The 21,018-nt window shown below is 45.4% G+C and overlaps 1 protein-coding gene across 1 annotated transcript in view; it reads right to left on the reverse strand.

Moving 5' to 3' along the window:
- Rhbdl2 (rhomboid like 2) overlaps window positions 1-21,018 on the reverse strand; it is a 45,125-nt gene that overhangs the window by 15,760 nt on the left and 8,347 nt on the right. Inside the window, exons 2-4 of the mRNA XM_048350948.1 lie at window positions 7,130-7,393; window positions 5,444-5,592; window positions 1,429-1,541 (exon numbers count right to left, since the gene is read on the reverse strand). Coding sequence (XP_048206905.1) covers window positions 1,429-1,541; window positions 5,444-5,592; window positions 7,130-7,372 — 505 coding nt within the window. The 5' untranslated portion in view covers window positions 7,373-7,393. The remainder of the gene's footprint in view (window positions 1-1,428; window positions 1,542-5,443; window positions 5,593-7,129; window positions 7,394-21,018) is intronic.

Raw genomic sequence — 21,018 nt, forward strand, 5'->3', positions numbered from 1 at the left:
AACACACTTGGCTGTAATTACACTTTTACATCATTAATGGTATCCAAAATCTTTCAGTGAGCAGTGTTAAAATAAACTTCATTTTTTCTGAAAATCTTGGTTAAAAATCATGACTCATGGGCTGGGAATATGGCTTAGTGGTAGAGTGCTTGCCTAGCACGCTTGAAGCCCTAGGTTTGTTTCCTCAGCACCACATAAACAGAAAAGGCCAGAAGTGGCGCTGTGGCGCAAGTGGTAGAGTGCTACTCTTGAGCAAAAAAAAGCCAGGGACAACGCCTAGGCCCTGAGTTGAAGCCCCAGGACTGGTAAAAATAGAAAAAAAATCATGACCCAGAAGCTGGCACTGGTGGTTCACACCTATAATCCTAGCTACTTGGAAGGCTGGAATAGGGAAGACCACAGTTCCAGGCCAGCCCAGACTAAAATTCATAAGACTCTGCCTCCATGGAAGGGAAGCTGGACTTGGGGGCCCATGTCTGTGATCCCAGCAAGGAATAGAAACCTAACGTAGGTGGATCATGGCTCAAGTGCATGCCTGGGCAGGAAATGAGATGTTATCCTAAAAATAACCAGTGAAAAACAGGGATAGAGACAAAACTCAGCTGTACCATACCAACCTAACAAGCATGAGGCCCTGAGTTTAAACCCCATTACCACCTTTAAAAAAATTCAGCATCTAGAAATGCCAGAAGTATAAGCCTAACTTTACTTTTTGTCTATAGAAATTGTTGTCATTGGGCTGGGAATGTAGCTTAGTGGTAGAGTGCTTGCTTAGCATGCATGAAGCCCTGGGTTCAATTCCTCAGTGCCACATAAACAGAAAAGGCCAGAACTGGCACTGTGGCTCAAGTGGTAGAGTGCTAGCCTTGAGCAAAAGAAGCTCAAGGAAGAGGGAGGAGAAGAAGGAGAAGGAGGAGGAGAGGAAGACAGGAAGGAAAGAAGGAAGGAAGGGAGGGAGGGAGGAAGGGAGGGAGGGAGGAAGGGAGGGAGGGAGGAAGGAAGGAAGGAAGGAAGGAAGGAAGGAAGGAAGGGAGTTGTCATTGACAGGGCACTGTGGGTCATGCCTATAATCCTAGCCACTCAGGAGGCTATCTAAGGATGGAGGTTCAAAGCCAACACAGGCTCTTATCTCCAATTAACCACCAAAAAACAGAAAGTGAAGCTATGACTCATGGTAAAACACTATAACCTTGAGTTGAAGAAAAAAAAGTTCAGGGACAATACTCAGCCCCTGAGTTCAAGCCCCAGGACACAGACACAGATATTCACACACACACACACACACACACACACACACACACACACACATACTCATATGCACACCAAAGTGCAAAAAATGTTGACTTGAATAAAAAGTCCACAAAAAAAGCACCTATTCCCTTTGCTCTTAATTCTAAGAGCCCACAAGTGTACCTCCAGAACACTGACCTGCAAGCACTCCAGCCAGGTACACCAGCCCCACCCGGAGACCTTTGTGGACCATTTCCAAGGGGATCCCCAACACGAGCTGCATGAAAAGATTCCCCACGATGTGCTGCACTCTGCAGAGACAAACACAGTTACCAAATCTCTGAATTGTTTCATGGGAAATTCTGCTGTTTGTTTCTATGGAAGAACTTTCTACAATGCCTTTTTTTTTTTTGGCTGGGGGTGGAAAGTGGGGGCTGGTCTTGGGGCTTGAACTCAGGGCTTGGGCACTGTCCTTGAGCCTCTTTGTGCTCAAGGCTAGCCCTCTACCACTTGAGCCACAGCGCCACTTCCAGTTTTCTGATGGCTAATTGGAGATTAATTGGACTTTCCTGCCTGGGCTGACTTTGAACCATGATCCTCAGATCTCAGTAGCTAGGACTACAGGCGTAAGCCACCAGCACCAGGCTCTCCATGAGACTCTTATCTCCAATTAAACAGCAAAAAACCAGAAGTGCTGGAGCTGAGAATATGGCCTAGTGGTAGAGTGCTCGCCTTGTATACATGAAGCCCTGAGTTCAATTCCTCAGTACCACACATATAGAAAAAAGCACGAAGTAGCACTGTAGCTCAAGTGGTAGAGTGCTAACCTTGAGCAAAAAGAAGCCAGGGACAGTACTCAGGCCCTGAGTCCAAGCCCCAGGACTGGTGCAAAAAAACAAACAAAAAAAAAACAGAAGTGCAACCTGGGCAAAACAACTCAGGAACAGTGCTTAGGCCCTGAGTTCAAACCCCAAACCAGCCCAAAATACATAAATAAATAAAAATGAAAAATAAAAATGTAAGTAGAATGCTTGTCTATCATGCAGAAGGCCATGGATTTGATTCCCAGCAACACAAAAACCAAAACTAAAATATTACTTTTTACACTAGCTGGAGTTAGGATCTCTTCTCCTCTCACATATTGTAATTTAGCATATAATGTATTTGAATGTGTGGGGATATTTAATTACAATTTTTATGTAGGTAAATAAATATATATGAATGAGTGTGCACATATATGTGTGTGTGTGTTTGTGTGTACGTGTGTCTGTGGTGCTGGGGATGGAACCTAGACCATAAGCATGCTTGGCAAATGTTTTACCACTGAGCTACATCTCCAATCCAGAAAAACAAATAAATAAATAAATGAATAAAATGGTTTGCAGCTACAGGGCCTTGACATAGTACTATTTGGCTTTTGTACTCAAAGCTGGCACTTTAGCACTTGAGCTGCACCTCCAGTTCTTTTTCTTTTTTTTTCTGGTTAATTAGAGATAAGATTCTCTTAGATTTATCCAGGATAGCTTCAAAGCATAATTATCAGCTTCCCAGATAGCTAGGATAACAGGAATGAGCCACCAGCACCAAGATTCCAATAAAAACGTTATATAATAAAATTCCTTTTTTTTTTTTAATTTCTTCTTTTTGGTGCCTGTCCTGGGGCTTGAACTCAGGGCCTGGCTTTTATGCTCAAGGATAGAGCTCTATCACTTGAGCCACAGATCCACTGCCAGCTTTTGCCTGGTTAATGGGTGACAAGAGTATCACAGATTTACCTGCCCAGGCTGGCTTCAACCTGTAATCCTCAGATCTCACCCTCCTGAGAAGACAGAATTACAGGGGTAAGCTACCAGCACCTGCCTTAAATGAAGTGTTTATCATTTTGCTTATCAAACCCCATAAGACTCTTTGGAGAATCTCAGCATAATTTGAAATTTTTCCACATTATAGAATATTTCTTAATCTCCTTGCTATGTAGCATGATGGCGGCGGCAGCGGTGGTGTTTAAAGAATAAATAGCTCAAAGTCAAAATAGGTGTCAGAGGTTCTTCCACAGCAGCTTTCACCTCAGCTTTAGAGTTTGATTTTGCACCTCCATTTACTTAATAAGTATCGAGCAGGTGACTGCAGAGTTCTCAAGGCACATCCTGCGGGGTGGGTCACTCACCCCCTGTGCCCTTATCATGATATCAGCGTCCAAGACACCTAAGACAAGGCAGAGTAGAACTCACAACTGTAATCCTAGCAACTTGGGAGGCTGAGAATGGTAGGATCATTATTTGAGGCCAGGCATGACAGAAAAAATTTTTTTTCCAGTCCTGGGCCTTGAACTCAGGGCCTGAGCACTGTCCCTGACTTTTGTTTTTCTCAAGGCTAGCACTCTACCACTTGAGCCACAGTGCCACTTCTGGTTTTTTCTATAGACGTGGTGCTGAGGAATAGAACCCAGGGCTTCATGTATGTGAGGCAAGTACTCTACCACTAGGCCATATTCCCAGCCCCAGAGAAGTTCTTATGACTATTTCAACTAATAGTTGGGCAGCATGGTCTGTACCTATCATACTAAGTTATATGGGAGGCTGAGATTAGGAGGATATTGACACCTGGACAGTCTAGGTAGAAGAGTCTAACAGACTCTTCTCAACAAAAAAGATGCTGGGTGAAGTTGCATGTACCTCTTGTTACTATGATGGGAAGTCTAAAACAGATGAATTGAGGTGTAGGTGCAAGCCCAGCAGAAGGTCCTATCTCAAAAATGACCCACATACTGGCCTAGAAAGCATGAGTTCCTGAGTTCAATCCACAGTACAAAAAAAAAGGAAAAACAAAAAATAAATCATAGGCTGGGAATGTGGCTTAGCAGTAGAGTGCTTGCCTTGAATGCATGAAGCCCTGGGTTCAATTCCTCAGTACCACATAAACAGAAAAGGCCGGAAGTGGCACTATGGCTCAAGTGGTAGAGTGCTAGCCTTGAGCAAAAGAAGCCAGGGACAGTGCCCAGGCCCTGAGTTCAAGCACCAAGACTGGCAAGAACAAATAAACAAATCAATAAGTCAATAAATCATAATGCCAAACACAAAAAGGGCTAGAAGCATGACTCAGCAGTAGAACAACTGCCTAGCAAGTAGAAGGCCTTGAGTTCAAATCCCAATACCACACACAAAAAAAGACATCCCAGAAATAACACATAATTATGCAATTCAGTCTATCATGGAAAGATATACTAGTTTGTTGGAGGCCTAAAACATAAAGATTAGAAAAATCTCCTAGGGGCTGGGGATATAGCCTAGTGGTAAGAGTGCTTGCCTCATATACATGAAGCCCTGGGTTTGATTCCCCAGTGCCACATATACAGAAAACGGCCAGAAGGGGCGCTGTGGCTCAAGTGGTAGAGTCCTAGCCTTGAGCAAAAATAAGCCAGGAACAGTGCTCAGGCAGAGTCCAAGGCCCAGGACTGGCAAAAAAATAAAAATTTAAAAAAAGAAAAAGAAAGATCTCCTAGTATAGCACAAATGTCAAGCCTATAACCCTAGCTACTCAGGAGATACAATCTTGAAGACTCTGGCTCCAGGCCAGCATGGGCCCCAGCACTGCCACTAAATAAATGAAAGTGCTAGAACATGCTAGGGTGACAATGATTTAGAATCACCTGTTGTAGGAGACAGCTGGCTGCTAGCCAGTAGTCCCACCTCCTTTCGGGTTCTACCAGAAGAGATGCCAAACCAGTCCCGCCTCTCGTCTATGAGCACATGTGCTACCATGGCGCTGGCTGAGCCAGGAGGCCGAGCCAGGAGGCTGAGCCAAAAGGCCGGGCCTCTGTGGGAAGTTCCGTGACATCACCGTGATGGACTGTTCATTAGCCAATCGTTAATACCCAGTTAGTCCCTCCTCTTCTTGCCGCCATTACTGTTATATAAACCCCTCCCTTGAATAAAACCCTTTGGAAGCCGGTAGACCATCGGATGGCTCCCCCGAATTCTCCGTGTCCAGTGTCTGCTCTTAAACATAAGAGGGGCTGGGGACGCAGGGGGTCTCGGCAGCCCTATCCCAGCTCAGCTTAGCCCAACCGGCTCATGCTCTGCCCTCCCGCTGGCGGGAGCAGTGCACAGAGCCGAGTGTCCCCCGCAATTAGAGGCTTGGCGTCTCCCCAGGGGAGACGTGGAAATTAATCCCGACAACCTGTGACATCAGTAACTTAACTGCCCCTCCTTACCCAGCATGTACCAACATGTAGGAGATAAACCTCCAGGCTTCCTCCCTCTTCTCAGGCCGGTAGGTAAAGGGACTTTCCAGGATGCCAGTGTCCAAGGTGATCCACTGTTTCTGAGGCTTCCACACTGCATAGTAAATAAACACTGCCAGCTGCGAGGAAGGAGCAGACATGAACGTTAACCACACCTTCCCCATTAAAGCACACAGCAGTGGGGTGTTGGAGTGATTAGCCACAGCACAGACTGGGCTCACAAGATGAACACAATTAGACTGTCTTCACCCACTGTGACCACAGCCTCCTTTCTCCCCTGATTCTTGCCTTACCCTCTCTCCATGCCTGGCTGTAACCCATTTGGCTGGCAGCAGATCAAGGTTTGAACAGACATCTCCACCTTCCTCCTTCCATCTCTCCAGCTGTGACTCATTTTTCATGTTATCATTGTCCCACCATTGTTCCCTCCCTTCCTCCAGCAGTAACCCATTTCACAAGTTTCTTTGTCCCACCATTAGTTACTTTTGTACCAAGACCTACCAGAGCACTCCGGTAGTCCAAGATCCCACTACAAAATGCCATAGCCAGTACACAGGCATGAGGCTCTAGTTCCAGCTGGTCACACCCCTCCACAGATTCTTCTCCTGAAGAAACTTGTGCTGGGTATTGAACCATCTCATTATCTAGTCTCTGTGCCTTTTGAATCTAACATTACCCAAAGAAGACATCCTTGGAGAATCCCACTTCTTCCCTCTGAAATTCAAGACAGCCTGTGACTGTTCTAAACGTACACTCACACAGACCTTACCAGTCAATCTAAGTTAGTTCATAAGATAAACCAATTTGAAACTCCAAGATTCTTTGATTTCCTTCCTTCTTTCCTCCTTCTCTTTCTTTCTTTCTTTCTTTTTTCCTTCTTTCCTTCCTTCCCTTCCAATTCCTTCCTGTGTGTGTTCTGGGGTTTGAATTCAGGGCTTGGGTGCTGTCCCTGAGCATTTTTACTCAAGGCTAGTGGTCTCCCAATGCTCCACTTCTGGCTTCCTTTGGTGATTAATTGAATATTAAAGTCTCATGGACTTTACTGCCCAAGCTGGATTCCCACCATGACTCTCAGATCTCTGAGTGGCTAGGATTACAGGCATAGGCCACAGGCACCCATGGGTTCTTTGGTGTCTAAGGATCCTATCAGCTGAAATGAATCAAGGCTGCTGAAAGTATCATTACTACTGAGCAGGAGATTTATGTGAAGAATGAAGCCTAAGGCTTGGTAGAGCCAAGGAATCTGGGAAAGGATGCCCTGGCAGGGGTGGGGACGAGGGTAGGTGTGTTTTGAACTTATTCCTGCAGAGCCTTGTTTGTGAGCTATACTAGAGCTTTATTTAACATGGGGTCTTGAGTTTTTACTTGATTTTTTCTGCTCAAGGCTGGTGATCTACCTCCCACCTGAGCCACAGCTCCACTTCTGGCTTTTTGCTGATTAATTGGAAATAAGAGCCTCGGGGACTTTTCTGCTGGCTTCAAACTGGGATGCTCACATCTCAGCCTCTGGAGTAACTAGGATGACAGGCATGAGCCACCAGTGCCTGGGGGGAGGAGCTCTCACAGATAGTCTCTTCTCAACCTTGGCCCCTCTCGTCCTTCTGGGCCCATTGCTTCCTGTTGGAATGTAGGCTAATGCCCACTGCAAGTGTTTACCTCGGCCAGGCTGATGGAGATGATGAACAGTGGGGGTGGGAGGCAGTTGGCCCTCTCCAGGTATGTTCTTCGGGCATGCTCAGGAAGCATCCACTTGGAAACAATCCTGTGGACCTTTCTGCTCTTGGGGAGATCTTTACTTCTCAGACCCTCTCTCATTTTCTCTTCCTCCAGCTCTTCTTTCCTTTCTCTGTCCATATTCAGAGTCACACTCTCCATCTCCAAATCAGGAGTAGCAGCCATAGTGCTGGGTTCTCCCTCCACCTGAAAGGATGTAAGGGTGGCACTTTGGTCAGCAGGTAATGACTCTTATCCAGCTCTCTAGCACCAAGAGGCCACTGCTGGGGTCCCAATCTTTCCTGTGGGTGGACAGGAGGCAGATGAAGATGAGCAAAATCATATAAACCTCCTAATTGGACTCAAATAGAGTTTTCCCTGTACTGTTTTATGTTTGTGGGGGGTTTTTTCTTTGTTTTTTTTTTTTTTTTTTTTGCCAGTCCTGGGCCTTGGACTCAGGGCCTGAGCACTGTCCCTGGCTTCTCTTTGCTCAAGGCTAGCACTCTGCCACTTGAGCCACAGAGCCACTTCTGGCCATTTTCTGTATATGTGGTGCTGGGGAATCGAACCCAGGGCTTCAAGTATACGAGGCAAGCGCTCTTGCCACTAGGCCATATCCCCAGCCCCTGTTTGTGGGTTTTTTTTTTTTTAGCAGAGTCTGGAATTTTTTTTCCCCCAATCATGGGGCATGAACTCAGAGCCAGAGCACTGTCCCTGAGCTTTTTTGCTCAAGGCTAGTAACCTACCACTTTGAGGTACAGTACCACTCCCAGTTTTCTGGTGATTAATTGGAGATAAGAGTCTCATAGACTTTCTGGCACTGGCTGGCTTTGAACCTCAATCCTCAGATCTCAGCCTCCTGAATAGCTAGGATTACAGGCATGAGCCACCAGCATCTGACTCCGACCACTTCAATATTTAAAAATATTTTTTATTGGGCTGGGGATATGGCCTAGTGGCAAGAGTGCTTGCCTCGTATACATGAAGCCCTGGGTTCGATTCCCCAGCACCACATATACAGAAAATGGCCAGAAGTGGCACTGTGGCTCAAGTGGCAGAGTGTTAGCCTTGAGCAAAAGGAAGCCAGGGACAGTGCTCAGGCCCTGAGTCCAAGGCCCAGGACTGGCAAAAAAAAAAAAAAAAATTATTGGGCTGGAAATATGGCCTAGTGGCAAGAGTGCTTCACCCTCCATTCCATTCCCCCCCACCACATATATAGAAATGGCCAGAAGGGGCGCTGTAGCTCAAGTGGCAGAGTGCTAGCCTTAAGCAAAAAAGAAGGCAAGACAGTACTCACTCAGGCCCTGAGTTTAAGGCCCAGGACTGGCCAAAATATATATATATATTTTTAATTGACACAGATAAAGGGATTTCATCGTGACATTTCTGAACATGTATGCGATGTATCATCCTCATTCCCCCAGTCTCTTTTATCCTCCTCCTTCCTAACACAACAGGTCTCATTGTTCTATTTTTATACATGCATATAAATACTTCAATCATAGCCTTCATCACTCTTTCCCATCACTTGTAATTGTACTCCTATGCCTTAGGCATGGAATAAATTTTGTGTGTTCTTTTCCCTAAGAAATAAAGAAAAAAGGAAGAGTTAGGTATGGTAGTATACACCTATAATCCTAGAACTTGGGAGGAGAAGCAGGTGAATTGAGAGTTTAAGGCTAGCCTGACTCAAGTAAACAAAAATAAGTAATATTTTTAATTTAAAACTAAAAAGTGGAGCTGGGAATATGGCCTAGAGGTAAGTACTCGTCTCGTATACATGAAGCCCTGGGTTCGATTCCTCAGCACCACATATATAGAAAAAGCCGGAAGTGGCGCTGTGGTTCAAATGGCAAAGTGCTAGCCTTGAGCAAAAAGAAGCCAGGGACAGTGCTCAGGCCCTGAGTTCAAGCCCCACGACTGGCAAAAAAAAAAAATTCTAACGTAAAAAGTGTGCAGTAGGAAGCCAGGTAACTAGAATAAAAACACAGTACTAGCCAGGCATAAAGGTCCCACCTGTAGTTCTAGCACTTGAGAGGCTGAGGTGGGAAGCATTTGAGAACCTTCCCATTTCAAAGCAACAATAAAAAAAAATTTTAATCTGTCTGAGCCTCAAATTACCCCCTTCATATTAAGCATTAAACTCAGGGCTTCGCACTTGCTAGGCTTTTTGCTATTCTACCACATGAGCCATGCCTCCAGCCCCCTTTTCCCAGGCTTTAACCCTCCTAATCTCTTCCCCAAGTGGCTGGAGATGGCAGGTACACATATCATAGTGCACAACTATTGCTGGAAATGGATTCTCTCCAACTTTTATTCATGGCTGGCCTCAAATCTCAGTCCCCCAATCTCTAACTTCCAAGCTAGGATTACAGCTTTGAGCCATCGTGCTCAGTTTCAGATTACTTTTCCTTGAAAATTATGGTAAGAGCCAGGTGCTGGTGACACACGCCTGTGCAAATCCTAACTACTCAGGAGGCTGACCTGAAGATTGAGGCTAACCAAAATGCCAGAAGTGGGGCTACTGCTCAAGTGGTAGAGCACTAGTCTTGACAAAAAAAAAAAATGCTCAGAGACAGACAGCACTCAGGCCCTGAGTTCAAGCCCAGTACACATCCGCGTACACAGACACAGACACACATTATAGTAAAATACAAAGAACACGAAAGTTGCCATTTAAACAGATAAATTCAGTGGCACTGTGTATGTTTACTATGTTGTGCAACCACAATCTAGTTCCAGACCTTTATCATCACCCTCCACAAAACCCAGACCTATAAAACAGTCATCCCCCAAACCCTCCTCACCTTGCTTTAGCTGTCTCTGTGGATTTATCTGTTCTGGATATTCCATCTGAATGGAATTATACAATATGTGGCTTTTGTGTCTGATATCTCTCAGTTAATATAATGTATGCATGCACTGATAGCTCATGCCTATGATTCTAACTATGCCAGAGGTAGAAATCAGGAGATCACAGGTGGAGGCCAGCCTGGGCAGAAAAGTCCAGATCCTCTTCTCAGTCTGCAGCTAGGCATAGGCGCAAACACCTACAGATCCCTAGCAACATGAAAAGCTGAGACTGGAGGGATCACAGTACCAGACCAGCCCAAGCAGAAAAGTCCACAAGTCTCTGTGGGAGGAAAGCTGAACACAGTAATATTTGTCTCTAATCCCAGCAATAACAGAAAACCTAAAGGAGGAGAATCATAGCTCAGGCACATACCCAGAGAGGACGCAAGACCCTGTTTCAAAAGTAGCCAGTGGCCAGGCACCAGTGGCTCACACCTGTAATCCTAGCTACTCAGGAGGCTGAGATCTGAGGATCCTGGTTCGAGTCCAGCCCAGGCAGAAAAGTCCCCGTGAGACTCTTCAATAAACTACTCAAAAAGGCCAGAACTGGCACTGTGGCTCAAGTGATAGAGCACTAGCCTTGAGGACAAAAAGGCTTGGGGACAGCACCCAGGCCCTAGGATTGAGAAAATTTAAAAAGTAGCCAGTGATGGAGCAGGGGCACTCACTAGACAGTATATGGAAAATGAATTATACAATTTGTGGGTGAGGACGAAAGGAAAAACTGGAAGAGAGCAAGGGAAAGGTTGACATTGTCTAAAAAGAAATGTACTCATTACCTGACTTGTGAAACAGTAACCTCTCTCTGTATATCACCTTTATAATAACAATTTAAGTTTTTTTAAGTAGCTAGTGATGTAAGGCTGGAGATATGCCTAGACTAATGCAAGTAAGGCTCTGAGTTCAAACCCTGGTGCCACAAAAAAAAAAAAAAGAAAAAAACCATAATGTTTTCCAGGTTTATCTATGTGGTGGCATAAATCAGAATTTCCTTCCTGTTATAGATGAGTACTGTCCTATATCAACACACCACATATTTTGTTTATCCAGGAATATTAGGTTGTTTCCACCTTTGGCTAATGTAAATAAGCAGCTATGAACATCACCATACACGTTTTTCTTGTTTTTCTTTTTACTTTTTGTTTTTTGTCCACTGTGGGGCTTGAACTCAGGGCCTGGGCACCGTTCCTGGGCTTTTTTGCTTAAGGCTATCATTTTACCACTTTGAGCTACAGCACCACTTCCACTTCTCTGGTGGCTAATTGGAGATGATTGGAGATGAGTCTCACAGATTTTTTCCTGCCTGAGCTGGCTTTGAACCACAAACCTCAGATCTCAGCCCTCCTGAGTAGCTAGGATTACAGGTGTGAACCACCAGCACCTGGCTGCCATGCAAGTTTGTCTGAATGGCCGTTTTAAATCTGCATGGCACATCCCCCTTAAGTGGCATTGGCGTGTCACATGGCAATCCTGGGCTGATTGGGAAACCCTCGATTCCATTTGAAAGAGAAAATGATAGTACTCACTGCATGGCCTTGACAAGAAGGTTGTTTGAGATACTGTACAGAAGGAAAGTACTTGGAAGAGTATCTGGCTCACAGTAAACACAGTCATCATTGGCAATGAACAGATGGGTGGGTGTGATGATGAAAGGATAGAGCTGAGCCTGTAGCTCATTTTTACAGGCAAGTTATTGGGAGTTGGATCAAATCCAATTATATTCCAATTAAAATTCATTAGGCAAAGTTCCACATTATCATGTTATATTCAATGAATTCAGGAAGGAAGAGAATCCATTTATTTTTCTTGTTTGCAGAAAAATTTCCAAAAATAAACTCTTTTTCTCCACCCTTCCACTCACCCAAGCTTCACACTCAGACATTAAACAAGTTCACATACAAGCTATTTTATTAATTCTTTGAACATTAACAATTATTTCTCTCATTTTTTGCCACTTTTTTTTTGGGGGGGGGGCAGTGTCATGCAAGTGTTGCAAGTTGGCCAGGCTGGCCTTGAATTCACAATCCCTTTGCTTACAATTCCTTTTCTTACAACTAACAAAACGACAGTGTATATTTAACTACATATATTAAAGCATTTAATATGTTCAGACAGGGCTGGCGATATAGCCTAGTGGCAAGAGTGCCTGCCTCGGATACACGAGGCCCTAGGTTCGATTCCCCAGCACCACATATACAGAAAACGGCCAGAAGCGGCGCTGTGGCTCAAGTGGCAGAGTGCTAGCCTTGAGCGGGAAGAAGCCAGGGACAGTGCTCAGGCCCTGAGTCCAAGGCCCAGGACTGGCCAAAAAAAAAAAAATATATGTTCAGACAGTAGCTCAGGCCTATAATCCTAAAGACTAGGGAGGCTGAGATCTGAGGACTGCAATTCAGAGCTAGCCCTAGCAGAAAAATCTGAGAGACTCTTATCTCCAATGAATCACAAAAAGCCAGAAGTAGAGATGTGCTTCAAGTAGTAGTTTCCTTGAGCAGAAAAAGCCACATGAGAGGGGCTGGGGATATGGCCTAGTGGCAAGAGTGCTTGCCTCGTATACATGAGGCCCTGGGTTCAATTCCCCAGGACCACATATACAGAAAATGGCCAGAAGTGGTGCTGTGGCTCAAGTGGTAGAGCACTAGCCTTGAGCAAAAAGAAGCCAGGGACAGTGCTCAGGCCCTGAGTCCAAGCCCCAGGACTGGCAAAAAAAAAAAAAAAAAAAAAAAGCCACATGAGAGTATGAGGGAGAGTGTGAGGTCCTGAGTTCAAGCCCCAGTACTGGTGCAATACATACATACATATGAAGTTCAGGTTGGGAATGTAGCTCAGTACTAGAGTACTAGCACATGAGAGGCTGTCAATTCAATATCCAGCATTGTCCAAAAAAAAATTTAATTTAATTTAAAATAATTCAGCCAGGTGCCAGTGGCTCACACCTGTAATCCTAGCTACTCAGGAGGCTGAGATCTGAGATCCCCACGAGATTTTTTTTTTTTTAGCCAGTCCTGGGGCTTGAACTCACGGCCAGAGAACTGTCTCTGGCTTCTTTTGCTCAAGGCTAGCACTCTGCCACTTGAGCCACAGCGCCACTTCCGGCTTTTTCTTTTTTTTTTTTTTTTTTGCCAGTCCTGGGCCTTGGACTCAGAGCCTGAGCACCAACCCTGGCTTCTTCCCGCTCAAGGCTAGCACTCTGCCACCTGAGCCACAGCTCCCCTTCTGGCCATTTTCTATATATGTGGTGCTGGGGAATCGAACCAAGAGCTTCATGTGTAGGAGGCAAGCGCTCTTGCCACTAGGCCATATTCCCAGCCCGGCTTTTTCTATATATGTGGTACTGGGGAATCAACCCACGGCTTCATGTATGCGAGGTAAGCACTCTGCCACTAGACCATATCCCCAGTTCCCCCACCCTCCCTAAGATTCTTATGGCTAAAAAGCTACTCATAAAAAAACAAAACCCTAGAAACTGGCACTGTGTCTCAAGTGGTAGAGAGCTAGTTTTGAACATAAAGAGCCTCAGAGACAGTGCCCTGAGTTCAAGCCCCAGGACCAGGAAAAAAAAAGTTAAATCAGGAATGATTAACAGGGGCTGGGAATATGGCCTACTGGTAGAGTGCTTGCCTTGTATACATGAAGCCCTGGGTTCAATTCCTCAGCACCACATATGTAGAAAAGGCCAGAAGTGGCTCAAGTTGGCAAAGTGCTAGCCTTGAGCAAAAAAGAAGCCAGGGACAGTGCTCAGGCCTTGAGTTCAAGCCCCAGCACTGGCAAAAAAAAAAAAAAAAGGAATGACTAACACTATATGAATGAGCCTCACTGTAAATGTAGACACCATACATGATCATCTTAGGAAGAAATATAATTCCATATTGTTAGCAACATAAGCTTCTATTTATAACAGGAGCCAAACATAAATAAATAAGAATTAAATGTGCCTCAAGATTTTCTCTTCTTTCAGACTTCAAATTTCCCAGAATTCTTACAGTTTTAAGTTCAGCATTTTAGATAAGTGCCTAAACATATTCTTGTGCTGAAAAGATGTCTGCCTGGTTCCATATAGCCACAACACACTGTTGCCTACTTCACCTTCATATGGCTATAAAGAAGTCTTCTATGTAGTTATAGCTACACACCACACCTGGGTGTGGCAACAGGTAGGCTCATTGCTAGTGATTTCCTGCATTCCCTTTTCTTTTTTGTTCCAGTCCTGGGAACTCAGAGCCTGAGCACTGTCCCTTAAGCTTCCTCTTTAAGGTTAGTGCTCTACCACTTGAGCTGCAGTTCCACTTCTGGCTTTTTGGTGGTTAATTGGAGATAAAAGTCTCACAGACTTTAATGCCTAAGCTGGCTTCCATCCTTGATCCTCAGATCTCAGCCTCCTGAGTAGCTAGGATTACAAGCATGAGCCACTGGCCCCTGGCAATTTCCTGCATTTTGATTTTCTCTTTGGTAACTACACTCCAGCTTCCACACCTGTTCCCTGAGCACAAAGGCCTCTTTTTTAACACATCAACAGCTGGCCCAGGAGGGTGTTCCTTCCAATCTCCCACATTCCCCACCCCTCCCACTCCTGTTTATCTTGTGTCCCACACCTGAATTTCTGAGCTCAATTAACTTATCTTGGGAATTTAGCAATCAGATTGGAAATAGTGGGAGAGATTGATAATCTTCCCTATTTATTAGGTTGTGTAGAAATAGGGTACAGAATATGAGGTGCTTACTGATGCAGCCTTTTGGAAGGCAAATGGGTGGGGTTGGAATGTAGCTCAATAGTAAAGTGCCTGCCTCAGGAGTGCCAGCCCTTGGGTTCAATCCTAGTGGCAAGAGTGCTTGCCTTGTATACATGAAGCCCTGGGTTTGATTCCTCAGCACTACATACACAGAAAAAGCTAGAAGTGGCACTGTGACTCAACTGGCAGAGTGCTAGCCTTGAGCAAAAAGAAGCCAGGGACAGTGCTCAGGCCCTGAGTCCAAGCCCCAGGACTGGCAAAAAAAAAAAAAAAAAAAAAGACAGAAACACACACACAGTGAGAGAGAGAGAGAGAGAGAGAGAGAGAGAGAGAGAGAGAGAGAGAGAGAGAGAGAGAGAGAGAGGCATATGCCATTCAGGAGAATATCCTGCTTCTAAAATTCTACCTAGCAAATGTGTTTGAGCAATTACACAAAGCTATGTTCCAACCAGGTATGGTGGTGCATGTCTGTAATCCCAGCACTCAGAAGTGAGAGGTAGGGCTGGGAATGTGGCTTAGTGGTAGAGTGCTTGCCTAGCACGCATGAAGCCCTGGGTTCCATTTCTCATGACCACATAAACAGAAAAGGCCGAAAGTGGCGCTGTCGCTCAAGTGGTAGAGTGCTAGCCTTGAGCATAGAGAGGCTCAGGGACAGTGCCCAGGCCCTGCGTTCAAGCTCCAGGACTGGCAAAAAAACCAAAAAAGCAAAAACAGAAGTCAGTGTCTCAAGTTCCAGGCTATACAGTGAGACTGTGTCTCAAAAAAAAAAATGAAGGGCTGGGGATATGGCCTAGTGGCAAGAGTGCCTGCCTTGGATACACGAGGCCCTAGGTTCGATTCCCCAGCACCACATATACAGAAAACCGCCAGAAGCGGTGCTGTGGCTCAAGCCGCAGAGTGCTAGCCTTGAGCGGGAAGAAGCCAGGGACAGTGCTCAGGCCCTGAGTCCAAGGCCCAGGACTGGCAAAAAAAAAAAAAAAAAAATGAAAATAGCTGGGCACCAATAGCTAATGCCTATAATTCTAGCTACTCAGCCTTTTGTTTTGTTTTGTTTTTTGCCAGTCCTGGGGCTTGAACTCAGGGCCTGAGAACTGTGCCTGGCTTCTTTTTGCTCAAGGCTAGCACCCTACCACCTGAGCCATAGCACCACTTCCAGCTTTTTCTATATTTGTGGTACTGAGGAATTGAACCCAGGGCTTCATGCATGCTAGGCAAGCACTCTACCACTAAGCCATATTCCCAGCCTAATTCTAGCTATTCAGGAGGCTAAGATCTGAGGACTGCAGTTCAAAGCCAGCCCCAGCAGGGAAAGTTTGTGAGCTTTTTTTTTTCTCATTTTTTCTTTCTTTTTGTTGGTTGTAGGGCTTAAACTCTGGGCCTGGGCGCTGTACCTGAGCTCTTCGGCTCAACTCTAGTGCTCCACCACGTTGAGCCACGGCGCCACTTCCTGTGAGCTTCTAATCTCCAATTAACTACCAAATAACCAGTAATGGAGCTGTGGCCCAAGGTGGTAGAAAGCTAGCCTTGAGTAAAAGAACTCAGGGATAGCACCCAGGCCCTGAGTTCAAGCCCCATGACTGACAAAAACAAACAAATAAATAAATAAAAATAAACTGGGCTCCAGAAGCTCACACCAGCAATTCTAGGTACCCAGGAGGATGAGATTTGAGGATCCTGATTTGAAGTCAACCCAGACAGCTCAAGTGGTATAGCACTAACCACCCAAAAAAACAACAACAAAAACAAAACAAAACAAAAAAAACCACAGAACTAGCCAGGTGCTAGTAGCATACCTATAATACTAGATACTCAGAAGGCTGAGATCTGATGATCACAGTTTGAAGCCTAAGCAAGAAAGTCTGTGAGACTCTTATTAACAACCACACAAAAAAGGCCAGATGTGGAGCTGTAGCTTAAGTAGTAGAGTGCTAGCCTCGAGCACAAAAGCTCAGGGACAAAGCCCAGGACAGAGTTCAAGCCTTAGGACTGGGGGGAAAAAAAAAAAGGGTTGGGGATATGGCCTAGTGGCAAGAGCGCTTGCCTCGCATACATGAAGCCCTGGGTTCGATTCCCCAGTACCACATATACAGAAAATGGCCAGAAGTGGCGCTGTGACTCAAGTGGCAGAGTACTAGCCTTGAGCAAAAAGAAGCCAGGGACAGTGCTCAGGCCCTGAGTCCAAGGCCCAGGACTGGCAAAAAAAAAAAAAAAAAAAAAAAGCCAGAAGTAGAACTGGGGCTCCAAGTAGAAGAGCCAAAAAAAGCTAACCAGGAATAACCAGTTCAAGGTTCTGTACCAGCACAGAAAGGAAGACAAGGCCAGGGAAGGCAACGGAAAGGAAAGGAAGGGAGAAAAGGGATGGGGGGGGGGGGGGGCGGGCGGGTGAGAGAAGAAAATGCTGTATTCAATGGTGTAAACGCAGACCTTATTAGTGAAAAAATATAAATAGCCTAAATATACTTTGGTGAAGCTGCTGTATTTTCTGATCGTTCTCATTCTTAGGCAGATCCTCCTTATACTATAGTGAAATTTTCTCACCAATGTGCCCGCTCCTGGGTCCAAAGTGTGTTGTCCCCTAGGGCCTCACAAAGCAAGTCATTCATTTTGCCCTTGCTCGGGTGTGGCCTGCAAATAAACTGTAGGTCAAGGTTGGGATACTGTTTCTGGAAACATGTTATAGATTACATATATAGATTTTCAGAAGCCCAGCTGAACAAAGCCTAGTTGTCCAGACAAGACTAGTGGCTGTGATTCCAGCACAGGAGAGTCTCATGAGATACAAACGCACCCACACTCTTCTCAGTCACGAGGTCACTTGCTGGGTGGCTATTCACATCCCTGATTGTGCTTTCTTATTCATTAAAGCAAAGATGAGGCAGGTTCCTCAAGCTGCCTGCAACACTGGCTGGCCTAATGTCTTGGCTTACTGAGCTTTGAGCCAGCAAGTTGCTGCTGCCGACTCTTGTTTGAAAAGCCACACACATGCAGATCAAAGCTGGGTGGCACTGCTCTCAATGTTCTTGCCCTACTGGTAGAAACAGCTGAGATAAGTTGTTAGCCTTCGGGTTAAAAATGGAGCCGTTTCAGCTGGCACTGATGGCTTATGTCTGCAATCCTAGCTATTCAGGAGGCTGAGATCTAAGGATCACAGTTCAAAGCCAGCTCAGGCAGGAAAGTCTATGAAACTCTTATCTCCAATTAATCTACCAGAAAACGAAGTGGAACTGTAGCTCAAAGTGGAAGAATGCTAGCGCTGAGAAAAAGAAAATAAAAAAAGCCCAGGCCCCCATTTCAAGCCATATGACCAATAACAACAAAAATGGAGCTGTTTCTCAGCACACCAAGAAACCACACTGGGTGGACCCACTGATTCCAGAAAACCTAGGCATCACTCAACTATCAAGTGACCTGTTTCTAAATCTTTCCAACTCTCCAAACAAGAAACATGTTTATCATTGCTATTGCATAAAATGCATACTACAGAGAATCATAAAGTGAGGAAACATTCAGGTAGAGTAAGCGCTGGTTCAGGAAAAGCCAGTTGTTCAACTCATTCATTCCCAACCCCCCCCCCCCACACACACACACAAATACACAAGGCAGCCAGGAAAATATTAAAACAGAGAGAGCAAAGGAAGGGGTGACATGGTTCAAAAAAGAAATGTACTGGGGCTGGGAATATGGCCTAGTTACCGGTAGAGTGCTTGCCTCATATACATGAAGCCCTGGGTTCGATTCCTCAGCACCACATATATAGAAAAAGGCAGAAGGGGTGCTATGGTTCAAGTGGTAGAGTGCTAGCCTTGAGCAAAAAGAAGCCAGGGACAGGGGCTGGGGATATAGCCTAGTGGCAATAGTGCCTGCCTCGGATACACGAGGCCCTAGGTTCGATTCCCCAGCACCACATATACAGAAAACGGCCAGAAGGGGCGCTGTGGCTCAAGTGGCAGAGTGCTATCCTTGAGCATAAAGAAGCCAGGGACAGTGCTCAGGCCCTGAGTTCCAGCCTGAGGACTGGCAAAAAAAGAAAAAAAAAAAAAAAAACGAGTAGTTTGTCACGACTGCCCTGGCACAAGCACCATTGTCCACTACCCGTAGGCCACAATCTTCAATGAGTAACATATTCCTTAGTTCTGCCGTGTTCTTCGTCACGCATTTATGGAGCTTCTAAAGGACAGTGGAGATAGGTCACTGCCCAGCACAGTACCACCTCTATGGGAACTGCAAGGAATTCATTACCGCCCCACCTATAAGAGTGGGTTCACCTGAACACAGATAGGTTGAACTGCAGTTTAACTGCAGTTTGACACAGCATCTTCCAAGGGTTCTGAGCTGGACGGGTTAAAACTCTAGTGCATTTGCTTTCTATGGCCTTACTTAGTATGACTGGATGAAGAGCCATTCCTTCTTGTGAGAAGGTTCATTTCCTTTCCTGTTATTCCTAACCGCTTACCCAAAGCACTGGGTGTTTCAAGTGCAGGGTATTGAAGCAGACCTGAGTTTCTTAGCATCGTTTCTGTATTCAATTACTTCAAGTGTATAACTAAATTAATATGGCACAGATGAACCACTCTGCTCCCATGGAAGTCACATACAAGAACACAAGATTCTTTCTCACACATAATCCAACGCATGATACCTTAAAAAAAAAAAAAAAAAAAACCTATAGGGAGAAAGAATTTGGTAAGAGAATCTGAGCCAGGCCCTAGTGGCTCAGGCCTGTAATCCCACCAAGGATTGAAGTTCATAGCCAACCCAGGCAGATAAATCCAAGACTCTTTTTTTTTTGGCCAGTCCTGGGCCTTGGACTCAGGGCCTGAGCACTGTCCCTGGCTTCCTTTTGCTCAAGGCTAGCACTCTGCCACTTGAGCCACAGCGCCACTTCTGGCCATTTTCTGTATATGTGGTGCTGGGGAATCGAACCCAGGGCCTCATGTATATGAGAGGCAAGCTCTCTTGCCACTAGGCCATATCCCCAGCCCCAAGTCCAAGACTCTTATCTCAATCAACTAGCAAAACTGGAAGTAGAAGTGTGGCTCAAGTGGTAGAGTAACAACCTTGAACAAAAAGTCTTGAGTTCAAGCCTCAGTACTGGCTCAAAAAAGCAAAAGAGAGGGAGGAAAGTATAAAAGAGAGATTCCCATGGACTTTTCTACTCAGGCTGGCTTTGAACTACTATCCTCAAATCTGTCTCCTGAATAGGTAGGATTACAGGTGTGAGCCACTGGTGCCTGGCTGATGACTGTTTTAAATCTTGTAAAAATGCAGTTTCGCAAAGCACCTGGTTGTTGTCCTTGCTGTACATTGTGTTGTAGGCCTTGGGAGAGTCCCCATGCTGGTCGCTCCTGTGGTCATTAACCATTCACAAGACAAAAGCAACAAGGAACTTTAACAGCAAGCAACTTTTGTATCCCGAGAAGTGACATTCTAAAATTCAGCTGCACTACTAAGGTTCCAACGGATATAGAAATAAGTGTTGTAACCAATACAACTTGGGTGACCTGCTATTGGTTTGTAAGTAGAACTTGAGGCAAGGGGTGCTGGAAGAGGAGCCTGGCCAATCTGACTCCAAAGCCCCTGTGCTTCTGCTGCCCTGCTGGTTTCTCAGAACAAGTATTATACAAATATATGCCTTCAATCTAATCATTTTTATCCCATCCCTTTCCTTTACCCTTACCTACCCTTTATCTATCATCTATCTATTATACTATTTCTGGGGCTTACACTCAAGGCCTCTCCTTACTTGGCATTTTCATTCAAGGCTAGCACTCTACTATTTGGCTTTTTGCTAGTTTAGTGGATTTATCTGCCTGAGATGGCTTTGAACTGAAATCCTCAGATCTCGGCTTCCTGAGTAGCTAGGATTACAGACATGCACCATGAGTACTCAGCTCTTCTCTCTTCTTCCTCTGACTGCCCAAACAGATCCAGACCGAACGAACCCTGGGAACCCCCAGATAGAAGTGACAGAAGAAGTGGCAGATCCCTACCCCTGGGGTGAGGCTGGGAATCTCTAGACCTACCAGGTGGAATACAGATGGACAAAGGCCCAGAAGAGAAAAAGATTGCCTCTCTGAGAACCCAAAAGCCTAAATCAGACTCACCTTCCCTTCTTCACCCGGCCCAGAAGGTAAGTGACAAGACTAACACCCTCAGGACAACTCTTTGGTGGCCAAACACTTTTGGTCATTTGCTTGTGCTATTTCTGTTACAGGGTCTGAGGGAGGGGAATCCCTGTCCCTACAAGAGTCC

The sequence above is a fragment of the Perognathus longimembris genome, chromosome 7 (assembly GCF_023159225.1).
Source record: "Perognathus longimembris pacificus isolate PPM17 chromosome 7, ASM2315922v1, whole genome shotgun sequence".
NCBI lineage: Eukaryota > Metazoa > Chordata > Mammalia > Rodentia > Heteromyidae > Perognathus > Perognathus longimembris.